This window comes from Osmia bicornis, chromosome 2 (genome assembly GCF_907164935.1).
Source record: "Osmia bicornis bicornis chromosome 2, iOsmBic2.1, whole genome shotgun sequence".
Taxonomy (NCBI): domain Eukaryota; kingdom Metazoa; phylum Arthropoda; class Insecta; order Hymenoptera; family Megachilidae; genus Osmia; species Osmia bicornis.
In genome coordinates, this window is record NC_060217.1 from 12,764,354 (window position 1) to 12,780,938 (window position 16,585).

At 35.3% G+C, this 16,585-nt stretch overlaps 3 protein-coding genes and 1 long non-coding RNA gene across 4 annotated transcripts; 2 read left to right on the forward strand and 2 right to left on the reverse strand.

Moving 5' to 3' along the window:
* Positions 1–2,808: 2,808 nt before the first annotated feature.
* On the reverse strand, positions 2,809–4,313 carry LOC114878712. Its single transcript, XR_003789784.2, has 2 exons — positions 4,225–4,313; positions 2,809–3,226 (listed from the first exon to the last, which is right to left on the reverse strand). It is a non-coding gene; the product is annotated as an uncharacterized LOC114878712 (long non-coding RNA).
* Positions 4,253–8,115, forward strand: LOC114878707 (cytochrome P450 4g15). The gene is made up of 8 exons (XM_029192810.2): positions 4,253–4,349; positions 4,530–4,771; positions 4,977–5,174; positions 6,053–6,302; positions 6,589–6,796; positions 6,868–7,053; positions 7,139–7,376; positions 7,472–8,115. The coding sequence occupies exons 2-8, from the start codon at positions 4,543–4,545 to the stop codon at positions 7,834–7,836; spliced, it is 1,674 nt and encodes a 557-aa protein (XP_029048643.1). The 5' UTR covers positions 4,253–4,349; positions 4,530–4,542; the 3' UTR covers positions 7,837–8,115.
* A 43-nt stretch (positions 8,116–8,158) lies between these two features.
* LOC114878711 lies at positions 8,159–10,864 on the forward strand. The gene is made up of 7 exons (XM_046290143.1): positions 8,159–8,466; positions 8,541–8,761; positions 8,824–9,015; positions 9,087–9,314; positions 9,386–9,561; positions 9,623–9,748; positions 9,823–10,864. The coding sequence occupies exons 1-7, from the start codon at positions 8,264–8,266 to the stop codon at positions 9,964–9,966; spliced, it is 1,290 nt and encodes a 429-aa protein (XP_046146099.1). The 5' UTR covers positions 8,159–8,263; the 3' UTR covers positions 9,967–10,864.
* On the reverse strand, positions 9,963–16,505 carry LOC114878706 (myb-like protein X). The gene is made up of 4 exons (XM_029192809.2): positions 16,166–16,505; positions 15,477–15,716; positions 15,229–15,381; positions 9,963–15,152 (listed from the first exon to the last, which is right to left on the reverse strand). The coding sequence occupies exons 1-4, from the start codon at positions 16,277–16,279 to the stop codon at positions 12,723–12,725; spliced, it is 2,937 nt and encodes a 978-aa protein (XP_029048642.2). The 5' UTR covers positions 16,280–16,505; the 3' UTR covers positions 9,963–12,722.
* Positions 16,506–16,585: the final 80 nt, after the last annotated feature.

Sequence of the window (16,585 nt, forward strand, 5' to 3'; positions counted from 1 at the left end):
AAGGTTCATTAAGGATGCAGCTGCGATACAGGCTCCACTTCATAAATATTTAGAAGGAGCAAGGAAACGCGATAAGCGAGTTATTCAATGGACGCCTGAGGCTGAGGAAGCCTTCGATAAGTGTAAAGGCTCATTGGCGGATGCAGCACTGCTGGTACATCCACGCGATAACGCACCTTTAATATTAGCTACAGACGCTTCCGATATTGCTATGGGAGCGGTTTTGCAACAGGAAGTTAAAGGAATGTGGGAACCACTAGGTTTTTTTTCAAAGAAGTTTACACCCCAAGAGTCAAGGTACAGTACGTATGACAGAGAATTAACAGCAATTTTTAAAGCAACCAAATATTTTAGACACATGTTAGAAGGACGTGACTTTACCATACAGACGGACCATAAACCACTGACTTACGTTTTTGCACAGAAATCTGATAAAGCCTCACCTAGACAATTACGTCAACTTGATTATATAGGACAGTTCACTACTAGGATAGTTCACATTTCGGGAGTAAATAATTCAGTGGCTGATGCTCTATCACGGCTGGACGTTGTCAGTATGCCAGTCGTGGTGAGTACACAAGAAATAGCCCAACAGCAGGAATTAGATACAGAGCTCACACGTATTCTGCAGGGTGGTTCTTCATTAGACCTGAAACAGCTTAAATTAGATAGTTCTGAAACTATCGTTTATTGTGACATATCCACCGACAACATCAGGCCTTATATACCAGCAGTGTTAAGAAGGCGCATCTTTGATACCGTCCACAATCTTGCGCATCCGAGTGGTAGAGCTACGAAGAGGATGATTGGCAGTAGATTTGTTTGGCCAAAAATGAATAGAGATGTAGTTCGGTGGGCCAGAACTTGTATTCATTGCCAAAGAAGTAAGGTTGCCAGACATACTGTTAATGTTCCTCAAAAGATGGTTGTTCCAGAGGGTAGATTCGACCATGTACATTTAGACATTATAGGACCTCTGCCCATAGCGAAGGGTTATAAATACTGTGTAACGATGATAGACAGGTTTTCCCGGTGGCCTGAGGCTGTGCCAGTCAAAGATATTTCTGCGGAAATCGTCGCCTCAGAATTCTACGCCGCATGGGTGGCGAGGTTTGGAGCCCCGGCCACTATCACAACCGACAGGGGAGCTCAATTTGAAGCTCAACTATTTTCTGCGTTAACGGTTCTTGTAGGGTGTAAAAGAATCCGCACCACTGCTTACCATCCAGCGTCGAATGGCATGGTAGAGCGGTGGCATAGGTCCCTAAAAGCGGCAATAATGTGTCACGAGTCACAGGACTGGGTCGCGGTGCTTCCCACGGTGTTATTGGGACTGCGATGTAGTTTTAAAGAGGACATAGGTGCATCGGCAGCTGAATTATTGTATGGTGCACCCCTTAGATTACCTGGCGAATTTTTTATGGACGTTCAACCTCTCGACAGTTTTAACATTAGTAAATTCCGTGACGCCATGAGACAAGTACGACCAAAACCCACGGTGCATCACGCACGCAAATCGCACTTTGTATCTAAAGATTTATATTCGTGCAGTCATGTTTTTGTGCGCGTTGACGCTGTTAGAAGGCCCCTGGAACAGCCATACGAGGGCCCATGTCGCGTATTGCGGAGAATATCCAATCGCACCTTCCTTATAGAGTTACGAGGAAAGGACCAGGTCGTTTCGGTGGAACGGTTGAAACCGGCATTCATGGAAATATTGGAAGAGTCAATGCAACCCGTAAGGACCTATTCGAGGGTGTCGTCTGCTCTCCCTAACGGGTCGAGAGACTCGGAAGGGGGTAGTGTGGCGACCTCTGCTGATGGTCGACCGTCTCGCCGAAGCGTACACTTCCAATAAATATACCGCGACATCTACTTCCGGGAAAAGCGTCGTTTTCCCGTTCCGGATGGAAGTTTTTCATTCTCGTGGGGACGTTTGAAGCGGTAGCTTTGTGTTTTGAGAAACTTTGTATTCTGTTCGTGGGTGTTCGCATCAAAGAATTTATAGGCGTTGTTGAGCGTTCTAAGCTGTGTTAAGTGCATTAGGACCAGTTAAATGTACAGCGTAGTTACAAATTTATAATAATTAACAATTAATAAAACTCTATATGAAAAGCGGTAGTGAGCTTGTTTTCCATCAATTGATAAAGTAGGAATACTGACTCCTAAGGAATCACTTATTCCTACAAAGCCATCGGCCATTTCGCCATCTATATAAATGCGGCGCAAACTATTCGTTAACTTACCGACTGTCGGACGTTTAATCGATAAGTCGGTAATTTATTGAGTAGTTTCCGCGGCTTTTGTATAGATGGCGCAGTGGTCGAACTTTAAAAATACTTAATTCTAGGCGGTCTTTTCAAAATATAAGTTTATCAAATGATTATTCTAATAATTGTTCCATTTTGTTTTCGTATAACTAACGCTGGGGTCGATTTTTGAAATATTTATTTTATGGCGGTCTTTTTAAAATAGGAATTTGTCAAACAATTATTTGAATAATTTTTTATTGAATAAAAGAAAGAGTCAATAGAAAGAAGGTATATTCTGTTCTTACATAAAGCTGGCTTTAAGATGCGTGCAAAAATGACTTGGGGAATCAAATTTGTAACATGTATGCACAGGTAAATTATTGAGTCTAAATGAAAATTTGAAATTCCTTTTTTTTAAATGTTTTTTTCAGGAAAACAAATCTCTTGTTTAATATGCCATAAAATGTTGCAAGTGTAACTTATAATATTGATGTATTGAGTAATAACTGAATTTACTGTAAGCAATTATATATATATAAGTTAAGTCAACGTTATGTAATTTTTATAATCTATATTATCACCTTATACACATTCCAGACCTTTATGTTTTGTAAAAATAATGTAAAGGAAATTGTCAATGTAACAAGCAATTTTTCTTACTATGTAATTCGTTGTAGCCTATTTCTGAATAAAGTTGATATTTAAAAGATTTAAAATAAATTGAAAATATTTATTGTATAGCCGAAGTACACCTGTAAATGATATGTGGTAAGCACACTTATTGTTAGTTTCGTTTTAGCAAAACGTGTTTTTACGTGTCATTGAGTCATGAAGTCGGGTCATCGAGCATCAACCTGGATATCCGGCTATTGTAAGCATAAATGCACATAAAGTTCCTCATTCCCAAGGAACGTTGTGCACGGAAATATGAATCGTTTTGTTCAAGGGTATTCTTACGTGAGCTGCATCACTTCCTAAAATTTAACAAATTTCATAAATCGTAATAAAACATTGCATAATTATTTTATAAAACTTCTAAAAATACCTCTCAACAACTACGTTGTATAATTTTTTTTTAACTACCCCAAACAATAAATATACAAAAATTATCTAGCAAAGGTAAGCAATAGAAAATGAATTAAAAATTAGAAACAATTCTTGTTACGTAAACAAAAGCAATAATTTATTGAGGAACAGCTTTCTTATAGGAAGAGAAACGATTCGTTTTAATTTACTGTGGAAAAAGTTCATTGTCACGGTGGAACTTTTTTAATTTTAACTTAACTAACTATTTTAAATAAGTTTCATGAAATGTCATATGAACGCGTAAGAGTCTGGGACTAATTACGAGGTAAAAGTTGAATAATTTTCGCGTAAGAGAACGCAAAATACGAAAAAGTATTGTTTGCAAATGATGGTACCACCTGACAAGTGACGGAGGAATGGGTCAAGGCGGAAATACTACGTCTTTGATGACTTGACGTAATTTTTGTTACCTTTTCGCGCAAATACAATGAATACATCGTTATTCGATACAATTCTGATTTTTCGACGAATAGAAAGAATGAACAAAACATTATTGATTATGTATTCACGATATTATACAATTCCATAAATTTGGTACTCGTGAACTTGTTTTCTAATTAAACAAAATCTAGTATTATTACCAAAATCATGAAAAAAGTTAACTACCATATCACCCCTATATAGATCTGAATTTTCATAGGTAATCCATCACTTGAATTATCTCTTGAATTTCCATAAAAATTCATCACCTATATCATTAAAAATTGTTTCATTTATTTAAATAGAACTTACCCAGTGAAACTTTTAACAACTCTAGCATATGATTCTATGATTTGATTCTATGAATGTGTATTATACAAAATTCGATGAATATGAAGAAGCACGAGTGTAAGTAATTATAAATTCCAATAGAAGCATGTCGTAGCTATTAATTAGTGTGACGAACCTGTGTTTAAGTAGGGGTTGTCGTAGAAAGGCCCGGTTATAAAAGAGATCGGACGAGAGTTGGTAAACCAGTTCGGTGGTGGTTCATCGAAAAGAACTGATCGTGTTAGTGGTACAGGTACATAGGTGGGTGACGAATTCTCTTTATCATCTTAGAAAAAACCCTAGTGGATACTATTGTGATAATATCTCTTTACCTTTGAACTTCACAGTGCTGTGATATTGTCAAGTGATCAATGTGACCGCGAGATTCTGCAAAGGAATATAATTATTGAAGAAAATATCATAAAAATTTTCATGTTTCAGATAAAAAGTAACCATGTCTACTGCTGGACCGGAAATAATTGCCGGATCAGTTGCGGCGGCTTCGGCCACCGGCTTCTCCGCAACTACCGTCTTCCTCTCTCTTCTCATTCCTGCGGTTCTTTTATATTATATTTACTTCAGAATCTCCAGACGTCATATGATCGAACTGGGCGAAAAATTACCTGGTCCACCAGCATTGCCCATCATTGGAAATGCCTTAGACCTTATGGGAAGCTCAGACAGTAAGTTAAATCGCAGCCATTTTGGTCTTAACACTTTAAAGAATTGTGTTACATATTGATCCCTATAATTATTTACCTAGTTACTCGTAGTTTTATTTATTTTAATATTGTACTGAATCTGAAATTTGTATTTATTATATATAATTGGAAAGTTTAATAGAACTTAAAAAGAAGCGAATTAATTTCTACTTTTCCTTCGATACAGCAATCTTCCAAAATATCTACAAAAGGTCCTTCGAATACAGCGACGTCATCAGGTTGTGGGTTGGTCCTAAATTGGTAGTTTTCTTGATCGATCCAAGGGATGTTGAGGTGATCCTCTCCAGTCACGTGTACATTGACAAATCTGCCGAATACAGGTTCTTCAAACCATGGCTTGGAAATGGTCTCCTCATCTCTACTGGTACGTATTTCCAATATATTTCATTTAAAAATGTTTAGAGTACCTGAACATATTTTCCAAATTTGTATAAAATCTTAAATAGAAAATAAAACATATTATCACGCTGAGGAGAATGACGTAGGGTAGCTCAGTGAAAGAAAGTAGATGCAGTTCTACGATCGTATGCACTGTTATCGTAACTTTCTCACTGTCATGATAGCCTCTTTTTTCCTTTCCCGATCGTTTCTTGTCCTACGTAACAGAACGTAACACGTAACTGCCTCGCGTGTAACCGCTTCGGTTGGCACGCGTACATTCATTGGCGTAAACTTTCTTCGTCGTTTTCCTAAGAAGAAATTTAATTACCAACGATTATTAGCGAGAATACAGGAAGCGTCCGAGTATACACTTAAAACTAATTTTAACAGCCGTCACGACAGTCATCAGTGACTGAAAGTAGATATTTAATTCGGTCAAGTAATTATTAGTAAATTGAAGCATTACATTACTAATTAATTTTTTTATTTGTCCTATCGATCACCAATGATCATTATGACAGCCAACGTAAATTTATAAATGTTTACGTCTATTATAATAATAATAGCATTTATGCGACAATAAATTCCATCTGAAATGTATTTCGCTCGACAGAAACGCAACTGGAAAGAAACTTGTCGCGAATGCTTTCGATTCCCTGCTCTTTCTCTATCTTCTTATGTATAGCAAAACAACTGTTATTTAATCGATGACCCTACTGCAGCTTTCTTCTAGATACTATTTTCCTAGAAAGAAGCTTGTTTTCACTTGCAAACTCTCTGTCCTTGTATAAAGCCTAATTTTTAGAAACTAGAACTGAGGAATCTATTTGAGATTTTCTGTACAATATCATTTGATTACAGGTCAGACATGGCGTACTCACCGCAAACTGATCGCCCCAACCTTCCACTTGAACGTATTGAAGAGTTTCATCGACCTGTTCAACGCAAACTCCCGAGCGGTTGTCGAAAAGATGCGCAAGGAAGGAAACAAGGAATTCGATTGCCATAATTACATGTCTGAATTGACTGTTGAGATCTTGCTGGAAACAGCTATGGGTGTCTCCAAATCTACCCAGCGCAGCGGATTCGAATACGCTATGGCTGTGATGAAGTACGTATTCGTTTTTCTTTCGATCTTACGCAAACGCTTTCTTCCTTTAGAGAAAGTTTGTTAATATTTCAAATGCAGCTCTACAGTATATGAACTATAACCAACGTTACGTAACAAGGTGGATGAATAATTTTCATCAAGCTGCTTCCCTTCCACTAGTTACTCGAGGAAGTTTGGTTCCATCAAATTGCTTCCAAAGGCATTCCCATATTTCTCCGTCTGGCCGAATCCCTGAAACAAAACAATGTACCCTGTAACAATGTTCAAATCATATCCTTGTTTACAGAATGTGCGACATCCTCCATCTCCGTCACACGAAACTCTGGCTCAGGCCCGACTGGCTCTTCAATCTGACCAAGTACGGTAAGGATCAAATCAAACTACTCGAAGTTATCCATGGACTGACCAAGAAAGTAATCCAACGCAAGAAGGAAGAATACAAGAGCGGAAAACGTAATCTCATTGACACCAGTTCCCAGAAATCCGACACCAAGGTAACATCCGGTCAATCTGCATCCATACCGTTCCACGTTCGATCTATTCATCTTTCATCTGTGTATTTTAGACCACCTCCGTAGAAGGTGTTTCATTCGGTCAATCAGCCGGTCTTAAGGATGATCTCGATGTTGACGACGACGTTGGTGAGAAGAAGAGACAAGCTTTCCTCGACCTCTTGATCGAAGCCGGAGAAAACGGTGTAATTCTTAACGACCGGGAAGTGAAGGAGCAAGTAGACACTATTATGTTTGAGGTAAGATGTCGGGGATTATTTAAATCGCTACGAATCAATTTTATTGAACAAGTAAAATAAATGAAACCGTACTGTTTCTCAAAAGGGACACGATACCACCGCTTCCGGATCCAGCTTCTTCCTAGCCATGATGGGCTGCCACCCTGACATCCAAGAAAAAGTGATCCAGGAACTTGACGAGATCTTTGGAGACAGTGACAGACCCGCCACCTTCCAGGATACCCTGCAAATGAAGTACCTCGAACGTTGCCTGCTGGAAACGCTTCGCATGTACCCACCTGTACCTATTATTGCCCGTGAAATTAACACAGATGTGAAATTAGGTTAGTATCAAAGATTTTAGAAACTTGCATCCTACTGAAATTACCTGTATGTACTTTTGTTAAATTAATATCCGATGTCATTTATACAATTACAGCATCGGGAGACTACACCGTCCCAGCTGGCTGCACAGTTGTCGTTGCCACCTTCAAGCTTCACCGACAGCCACACGTCTACCCAGACCCAGACACCTTCAACCCTGACAATTTCTTACCAGAGAAAACCGCCAACCGTCATTACTACGCTTTCGTGCCATTCTCGGCTGGTCCACGATCATGTGTCGGCCGAAAATATGCCATGCTCAAGTTGAAGATCGTTCTGTCCACCATTCTCAGAAACTTCCGCGTCAGATCCGACATGAAGGAATCTGAGTTCAGGCTACAGGCTGATATTATTCTGAAGAGGGCCGAAGGATTCAAGGTCAGGCTCGAATCAAGGAAACCCGTAGCAGCAACCGCCTAAAATTACAAAGAAACACAAAATTATTACGTAAAAATGTTTATTTAAAGGAACAATAAAATTGGTGGTCTTTGTGGCGTGTTGCGCAGACGGTTCGAACTGTGCTTCGTCGTCTGCGCATGCGCGGTAAGCCTCCTTTGGATTTATATTATTATGATTGTATGTAAATGTTGTGTATATTATCGACGGTCGTATAACGCGTATATAGTTGTATTTTACTTCCTACCTTAATATTTATCTTGTGCAATAAATTATGCAGCCGTTGTGTTGCGAAATAGACAACTTTTTTTATGATTCAATTACTCACCTTTTTCTAGTCAAAGGTTAAGAAGTTACGAGCGACTGCCTATAGAGGGCTACACTTCCGGTTCACGGTTTGAAACTTCGATAGTTTCACTTTATCGTTAAAAATACAAATTATTCGAGAACAATGACGACGAAATACGATGTTATTGATTTCTTGAAAAAGGATTATAAAAAATGGTCAAATAATTCAGCCAGCAGTGACGAATGCATCATTAATCATTCGAGAAAATTAAAAACTTTACCGCAAGCCGAATGGCACGAAAAGCATAAGGTCATAGCTGATTTAAAAGCTGCGTTACCGGATATAAGTCCTAGAAAAGTGCGAAGGTTAATTCAAAAATATTAAAAGAAAAAGGCTTTAACTCGAATACTTATCATAATTTGTAATTACAATCTTTCAGACATTGTATACCATACCATGAGGCAATTCTTCTTGAACTTGAAGAACAGGGTTACAACGGAGCGTTTTATTACATGAGGGAACTTATAAATTTTGATAGAAAGATTGCAGAAAAAACCACTGGAACCAGGACGTGGAAAAAAATATGTTTAGAAAATCGAAAGGATTTTATAGATCATTTAAAACATGGATTGATGGCATTCGAGGATGCCGAAAGGGAAGGTATCTCAAATAAACATATTTCACCATAGATATACGTATCGATTGATAATCATTTTCTTCAGGTGATTACGTTACACGGGCTATGTCACTGCTGGACGTTGCTCTATTTTTTCAATCAAAAGGCTGGGAATGGAGGTGGGTCACCGAACGCCTTTACCAAGCTGCACTTTTTGCAGCGGAATCGATCGAAAACGATGAGCTACGAACAATCACTCTGATACGTTATTTGTATGGTCGATTTCTCTTTCAAGAATGTTGGTAACAAAACTTTGAAATTATTCCTTACATTTTTGTGAACTACAATGATACTTGTCGAATTTATCAGTGAAGAATCCAAAGAGCGCTATAGATTACCTAAAGGAGGCACGCGAAGCATCAGAGAAAAAGACATGGAACGCTTCGAAGATATTGGGCGAAAGGCAACGTTGTATTTTCATAGAATGTAACATTATTTTGTACAAAGCTCTGTTGATCCTCGCTCGCAAAGAACGTCCAGAAAATCCTGATTTCGCTCTGAATGCGTGCATCGAAGCATTAGAAAGAGCCACGGATGGTAATGTTCTTTTCGTCATTGTTTAATTCAATAATCAGTATAATTGAATGTAACTGAAATGGAAACAATAGCTGGCGACAACGAGTATCTAACTGAAGTTTTGTACGAACTTGGAAAAAGTTACTTCGCGAAGAACGATATGATACGAGCCTTGCAAAGTTTCTCCAAATTTTTGGCCATCGCGAAGAGGATCCCGGATCCCGAAGGTGTTTGCAACGGTCATATGGAACTAGCATTTACTTACAAAGTAATCAAATTTCTCAAAGATACACGAGCAATCGAAGTAACAAACATACATATTTTTCGAGGAATTGGGGGACGATGCTCATACTGAGAAACACTTGCATCTGTGCCAAGAAAACGCTGACAATTTTGATTTTAGAGAGAAGCTGGCTGATTCGCACTATTACATCGGTGAACATTACTTGAGTCAGGTATTATAAATAAATGCAAATAACGTCCGGTAACATTGTTGAGTACCTAATGATAATAATGGTAATTTGGGCAGGGAAAATTGAACTTATCCACTGTTCACTTGGAGACCGCTTTGTGCATATATCATGAACTTAGCGCATCTCAAGAAGCTGATCGTGCTAGATGCATTGCTGGAATTTCAAAAGGTTTCTCTTACGATTTGCAAATATCACATTGATAAAAGACAAAATTTATTTTTAGCAGATTCAATAAAACAAATACATTTAGAAATACGCGCTTACTAGTTTATTACGGTGTTCCATTTTACAATGTAACAATGTGTAACAGGCGTGGGCTAAGTGGAAACGAACATTTACCTACATTAAAAATACAGATGATATAATATATGCGTTAGAAATTATAGACGTTTTCTTTTCCTTTTTCTTAATTGCCTTACACCTAATACGTTAAAATAAAATTGCATGATTGTAAAACGTAATATATCCCCGCAGGGCAAGAGATAATCAAGGAATATTACAATATATTGTTACAATGCGGCGAATACGATGAAGATGCTACATTGAAAATTTGTCGATGGAAATGTTGTAGGAAAAACTTTTGGGCCAAGAGAATAGAAGGTGACGATAAATTTAAATTTCTTTCTTATAATAATTACGACCGTAATACATATACAAAGTATGTTTATGAATTTATATTTTTTTTAATATATGTACGCCTGTGAACATATTATATATGTTTCGTTCTATTATATTTACACAATGTATATTTCTTTACTTCAAATTTCAACTGTCCATTGCATTACTATGGTCGCTGTTTCTCTCCTTTTTGTGCTAAACTTGTTAATAATTAATATTTTCTTAATTATATTTTTTAATGTAGAAAACAAATAATATTAATCCTTACCCATGAGATTTAATAATTCTTATTTATATTTTTATAAATTTTCATGTGTAATATTTTTCTTTTTTTTTTCATTTCTATTGAATCAAACTTCTTGATTCTACAATGTATACTGATTCCCTTAAACCTTAAAAACATAAAATACATGAACATACCGCTTGTAAACAGTCTTGTTCTCTGTCTTTTTATACATCCACCATTTAATATTGCAGACATTAAATCAGATTTGGACATTTCACACGAAAATTCACTGAATACAATTTCATCGTTACTATCCGTAAAGAATAATAATAATAAAGACATGTCATGGCTTTAAAGTTCACAGGTAACAATTGTGTTCTATATCATTTCTTGTCGCAAGTAATTCTCGTTTCTTACTTCAATTTTATTTATGCAACTTTATCTGTCTATCTTTGCAGCAACGCCACAGTGCCTTCTTTAGTCTTCACCCTTATTGGGGCTTGCACAAAAACAAAATCGTTGGTAAATTTTTAACACTTCGATGACATATCATAAACATTTTGGACTTAACAAAAAAATAATAAAATTATATTTGATAACATCAATTTACATACAATGCAAAATTGATATTTTTTTAAATAAATAAGAATAATTATTTTTTTAAATAAATAGTCACCAAAGTGTTAAGCTTGAAAAATGTATCAAAATGGCTATGAGGAAAGTATAAATATAAGAAACGATTATATATCTCATCTACATACATCGTTAAGATGATTGATACTGTTTTTTAGAGTAATACATAAACAAACATGAGTTTCTCAATTCTTAGCCTTTAAAGTCAAGTTAAAATCAAGCAAAATCTATTTAAAGTATTGAATCGATGAAAGCTAAGTTCCAAAGAAACCTATAAAGATGAGTAATTAAAAGAAACAAAATTAAAACATTAAAAGTGTAACACAATAAACTAAAAGTTAATTGTACTAATCGTAATGAGTCTCTATCTTCTTTCTGCAATTAAACTACAGATACAAATAATTATGCATTTTTTTTGTGACTTGCAAATATGAAAAGTTTGTATAAAACTTAACAAAGCAAGTTACTTTTAATTTTTTTTTAGTCTGATATAATAATTTTTCGACACAGTAAGTCAAGATGAAGTTAAAAAACAACAAAAAAAAATTGAAAAAAGAATCAGTAAAATTGCATATAAGTAATGCCGATTAAGTAAAACTTATTTTAAAAATCAAAGTAAATTTATTACTGTTAAAGTCTATTTATTTCGTAGAATTAATTGCCTGTGCGGAATACTATAATCATGTGAATGTGATCTAACAAAATAAGAGGTGTAGGAAATTTAAAAATATAGAAATCAATCGGAAGCAAAGATATAGTGACTTGAAAAAATCAACCGCCTACATGTTTCAACATTTGATCAGATACTGTAATTTTTCGTAAGACTTCTCGTAAGTCTTCGTAAAACTGCTTAAAGAAAATTATGTTTGCATTTTTCCCACATTTGTACCATCTTAGTAAAATAAACTACAGAGGTTATTTCAATCCATACAATCTTTTACCTTCATCTCTGTCTCCTACCTGTGTATAATTATAAGTCTACATAATTTACATCAAATTTTTTATAGAAAAATGGTGATAGATGTGTTTACAAAAGTTCTGTTAAACATACAGTGATTCCTTCGAGATTGCCACTGCAATCATAGTAGTTTGCTTAGTAGTAAAAAAAGAGGGTCGTAAAACAGAAAAATAGTATGAGAGGCTGGTAACAGCCGAGGAATTATGTACTATTTTGGAGCATCCGGTATTTTAATGGAAGTAGGATAAATATAATGCAAATTACATCGTGTTTGGTCTGATTTTTATCAGAAGAATCTCAAGAATTACGAATTACTAAAGTGTCAACTCGCATCAAAAGAACTGCGACGGGTATCGAGTTATACTATTTAACATACTTGACAGGCTCCAGCAAGAAAAGCATAGGCGCAGGACCAGACGCAGTGGCAATACGGGAATGTGATCACAGTGGCAATCTTGGCGGAATCGCTGTATACCGTTTCACTTTTCAATTTTAATGCCATTTTATTCAACATATGGCACTTACACACTGTTTTGTATTTCACGCGATATGTTCTCTAAAGTTTCTACCTCGTTAGAATTACCTTCCTCGTCTATATCAATAACATCATGTCGTTTCTGAACCTCAGCGCTTGCCAAATCGATAACCTCTTGTAAAACCTCTGCCGCCGCATGAACGCATTCATTTTGTTCTTCTTGTTTGGACGAGTCTGATTTTGAGACTTTTACGCTATCGGTGTCACTGTCTTTATCGCCAATTACGATGCTTTTCTCTAATACTACATCTTCTACAATGATAGGTTTGCACCTGTCAATAACAATAGTATTATTTACTTCAACGATTTGATCCTTGTTACCCTCAGAGGATGTCCTCTTTTTAATACGTTCAGATGACTTTTGTTTATTAATCTCTACTTCTTGTACGTCATCATCCTCTTCAACTTTTTTCTCAACACTGTTACGTTTATCGTCTTTAGTACGATCAATATTATCGTTTGCAGCGTCATTATTAGAATCCTTCTGAGACCCTTTGTCAGTCAAACCTTCACTCTCCTCCCATATCCCTAAAGATATTACTTCTTCTTCGCTACTGTCTTTTCTTTCCGTTCTTGTAACCTGTTCCTCCGTATTTTCATCTTTCTTTTCATTTTTGTCGTTTACCTCATTTTCATTTTCTTCTGGGTTTTCTTCTTCCTTATCCTTTTCTTTTTCCTTGTCCTTTTCTTCTGGGTTTTGTTCCTCCTTATCATTTTCTTCTTGATCTTTCTCTTCCTGGACATCTTCACTGTCATTAGGTAAAGCATTCTGCTTTTCTTCCTCTTTATCTTCAACATTATTAACTGAAGTATTATGTGTTTTTTCTGACTGTATATTTTCTTTTTCCACAGATTCAATAGTATCGTTGTTATTATCGGAACTACTTCTATTTTGTTCTTTATCTTCAGCTTCGTCTGGTGTCAACGAGTTTGCTAAAACTGCATCTGTTGCTTCTTCTTCTTTCTGTGATTCATCAGTTTTCTTCTCGGTTTGAGTACAATCGTCATCAGATTCCTTCATAACAAGTTCCATATCAACAGCATCTTCCATTGCTTCCTTTTTAGAATAGTATGATTTATCTTCTGTATTATTTTCAGTTAAATCGTTCATATCTTTCGCTGGCTCTTCCTCATTGTCATCTACTCTAATCGGTGCAGCCTCCGATTGATCTTTACTCTGTTCATCTGTTGTTTCATTTGTATCTGATACCTCTTTTGCTACTTCCGTATCCTTTACTTTTACTAATTCTATTTTTGGCTGCTTGTAATGCGTCAATTTGTGTGTCAATCCCATAAGTTTATTCTCATAACTGGCTCCACACTCGTCGCAAATGTATGTTGTTGTGTCAAATACGACCTGTTCAGCATCAGATTCAGAGGACTGTGATTGTTGAAATGTTTTTGATTGCTTAATATGTCTTAACTGTTTATTAAAAACATTTTTTGATGTTTCCTGTGATGTATCTTTTTTCGAGATCTTTTTCCTTTTCTTCTTTATCGGAACAGGCGAAATACTTGCAAATCTTCGCTTCTTCCTTAGTGTAGCGTCCTCATTTGACGAGGATTCATCAGTTATCTCCAAACTTTTTATTACAGCATTACCTTCTAAAATATTTCTTAACTTCATACGATTACGTTTCCTATCAACATCCGCATCGGACAGTGATGCGCCGGTTGCCCGCTTTTGCCTAGTTAGAGTTCTTCCACTCCTTCTCATTGTTGATACAGAAGAATCTGAGTCAACGTTTTGAATAGCAGTTGTTGCTTTTCGTTGTCTTGTCTCTTGAGGGCTGGATTTGGACTCCTTAGAGTCTAAAATTGAATCACTTTCTCGTTTTGCAGCAACTTTAGATCTCTTAAGCATAGTAGGTTCATTATTCGTTTGCTTACTGTTATCTTTCACGTCCGAGATAGAACGTTTCAGACTTGGCTTGCTTACACTGCTTCTAGTATTATTACCTGTACTATCAGATTTACTTTCATTCTTTACATTTTTATCCTTTGCAACATAGGTCTTATTACCTTGGTTACCCTTGTTAACTGTGTACAATTTTTCTGTGTTTTTCAACACATCTTTTAGAAAAACTTTACAAACTTTAGGTTCTGTAATATTTTGGGGTATTTGATTTTCAACTTCGTTTTTATCATGACCCGACTTTTCCCAACATTTTTTACAAACACTAGTACTTATGTTATGAATTTTGTACATATCATCTTGAATTTTCATTAACTTCTTACACTTACCACAAAATTGCCTTTCCTGTTTTTTATTCGATTTAGTATTATTACCTGATTTATTATCTTGAGATCGCGTACGCGTCATTGTAGTATCACTACTAGATTCTTGCAGTGTAGGTAAAACGGTTCTGGCAGATTCAGTAATTGTAGTTTTGCGACTTACCACAAAGGTTTTTATCTAAAATAATAAGAATATCAAAAAATACAAATTCCATATATAACTTATTATAATATAATCTATAATAAAATGTTACCTTGGGCATATTTACATAGTCCACTTTTTCATTAATTATGTCATTTAACTTGATTGCAGTTTCTTTAGATAGATTTTTTAAATCAAACAGTACATCCAATGTGTACCGACAAGATAAACATATAAATTTCTGATCTTCCTTAAAACTTTTAAGCTGTTAAATGCAATATAATATAAGTATTAATAAAATAGTGTGTTACAACTAAGAATATAATTAAAATTTATATTAGTGTATTCGATATTACTTACATCATAATCAAAAACTTTTTGAATTTTGTCAAATGAATTGTGTTGTAAGCTTTGATCTTTACTAAGATCAAAGACTAATTCATTTCTTGCAGGTCGATAACATAAACTACAGGAACGTTTGCGATTCAGTTTCTTCTGTTTTGTAGTATGTTTAAATCTTTGTACAAATGAGCTACATTGATTTAATTCATATACACATTTGTGACAAAGTTTTGATGGTAACTGATCTTCTGTGAGTACCTATATAAATATGAGATAATTTACATTAGATATAATATAAATAAGGTACAGAGATAAATCATTAGAATATAATAAATTTTATCGTTACACCAATAAACTACATTCATAATAAACTGAAGAAACTATCGTTCAATCTAAAAATGAGCTTTCCACAATTAACCTCCAGATTTGTAAATTATCTGACAACTGTATAATGTATTGTATTGATGTTAAATAGAAAGATAACCTATTACCGAAAATAACAAAGAGTGTTTGTTTTTATAATTAATTAAAACTTTAAGAAAGATGAAATGAAATACATTCTTGTTTATATTTGCATTACTCAATGAATATAGAACGTATCGATATATATATATGTTTAACGTAGATTTAATCCAATTAAACTTTATAATATTGAATTCCAACAACTAAATGATTTATAAATATATGAAAATATATAGTTACAGTACCTCAACGAGCGAACAAATCTCAAACTGTTCATGAAATACATGTTTGTTGTCGGATGTAATATCTAAAAACACTCCTTCATCGCTTGCACAAAGAACACAACATTGTCGTGGCATATTGATAATAAAAATTACTGAACAAATGCAAGTGTACCAAGAAAATTAACTATAATCTGTATTAAGGAAACTATTCCAAAAAAGTTTAACTCTTTCAGCGGTTAAGAAACACGCAACGAATTCATTGCGACGCATTACATTGGCGGTAACAGAGTAGAAAACCAATATGGCGCACGCATTCGATATCTCGATAATCGTCGAGAAAAACAGGCATCTTCGATTATATCAGTAATCGATTAGTAACACAAACGTTACTTATTGTTATGCTTAAATATTAATAGCATTTATGTATATTCATTCATCAAG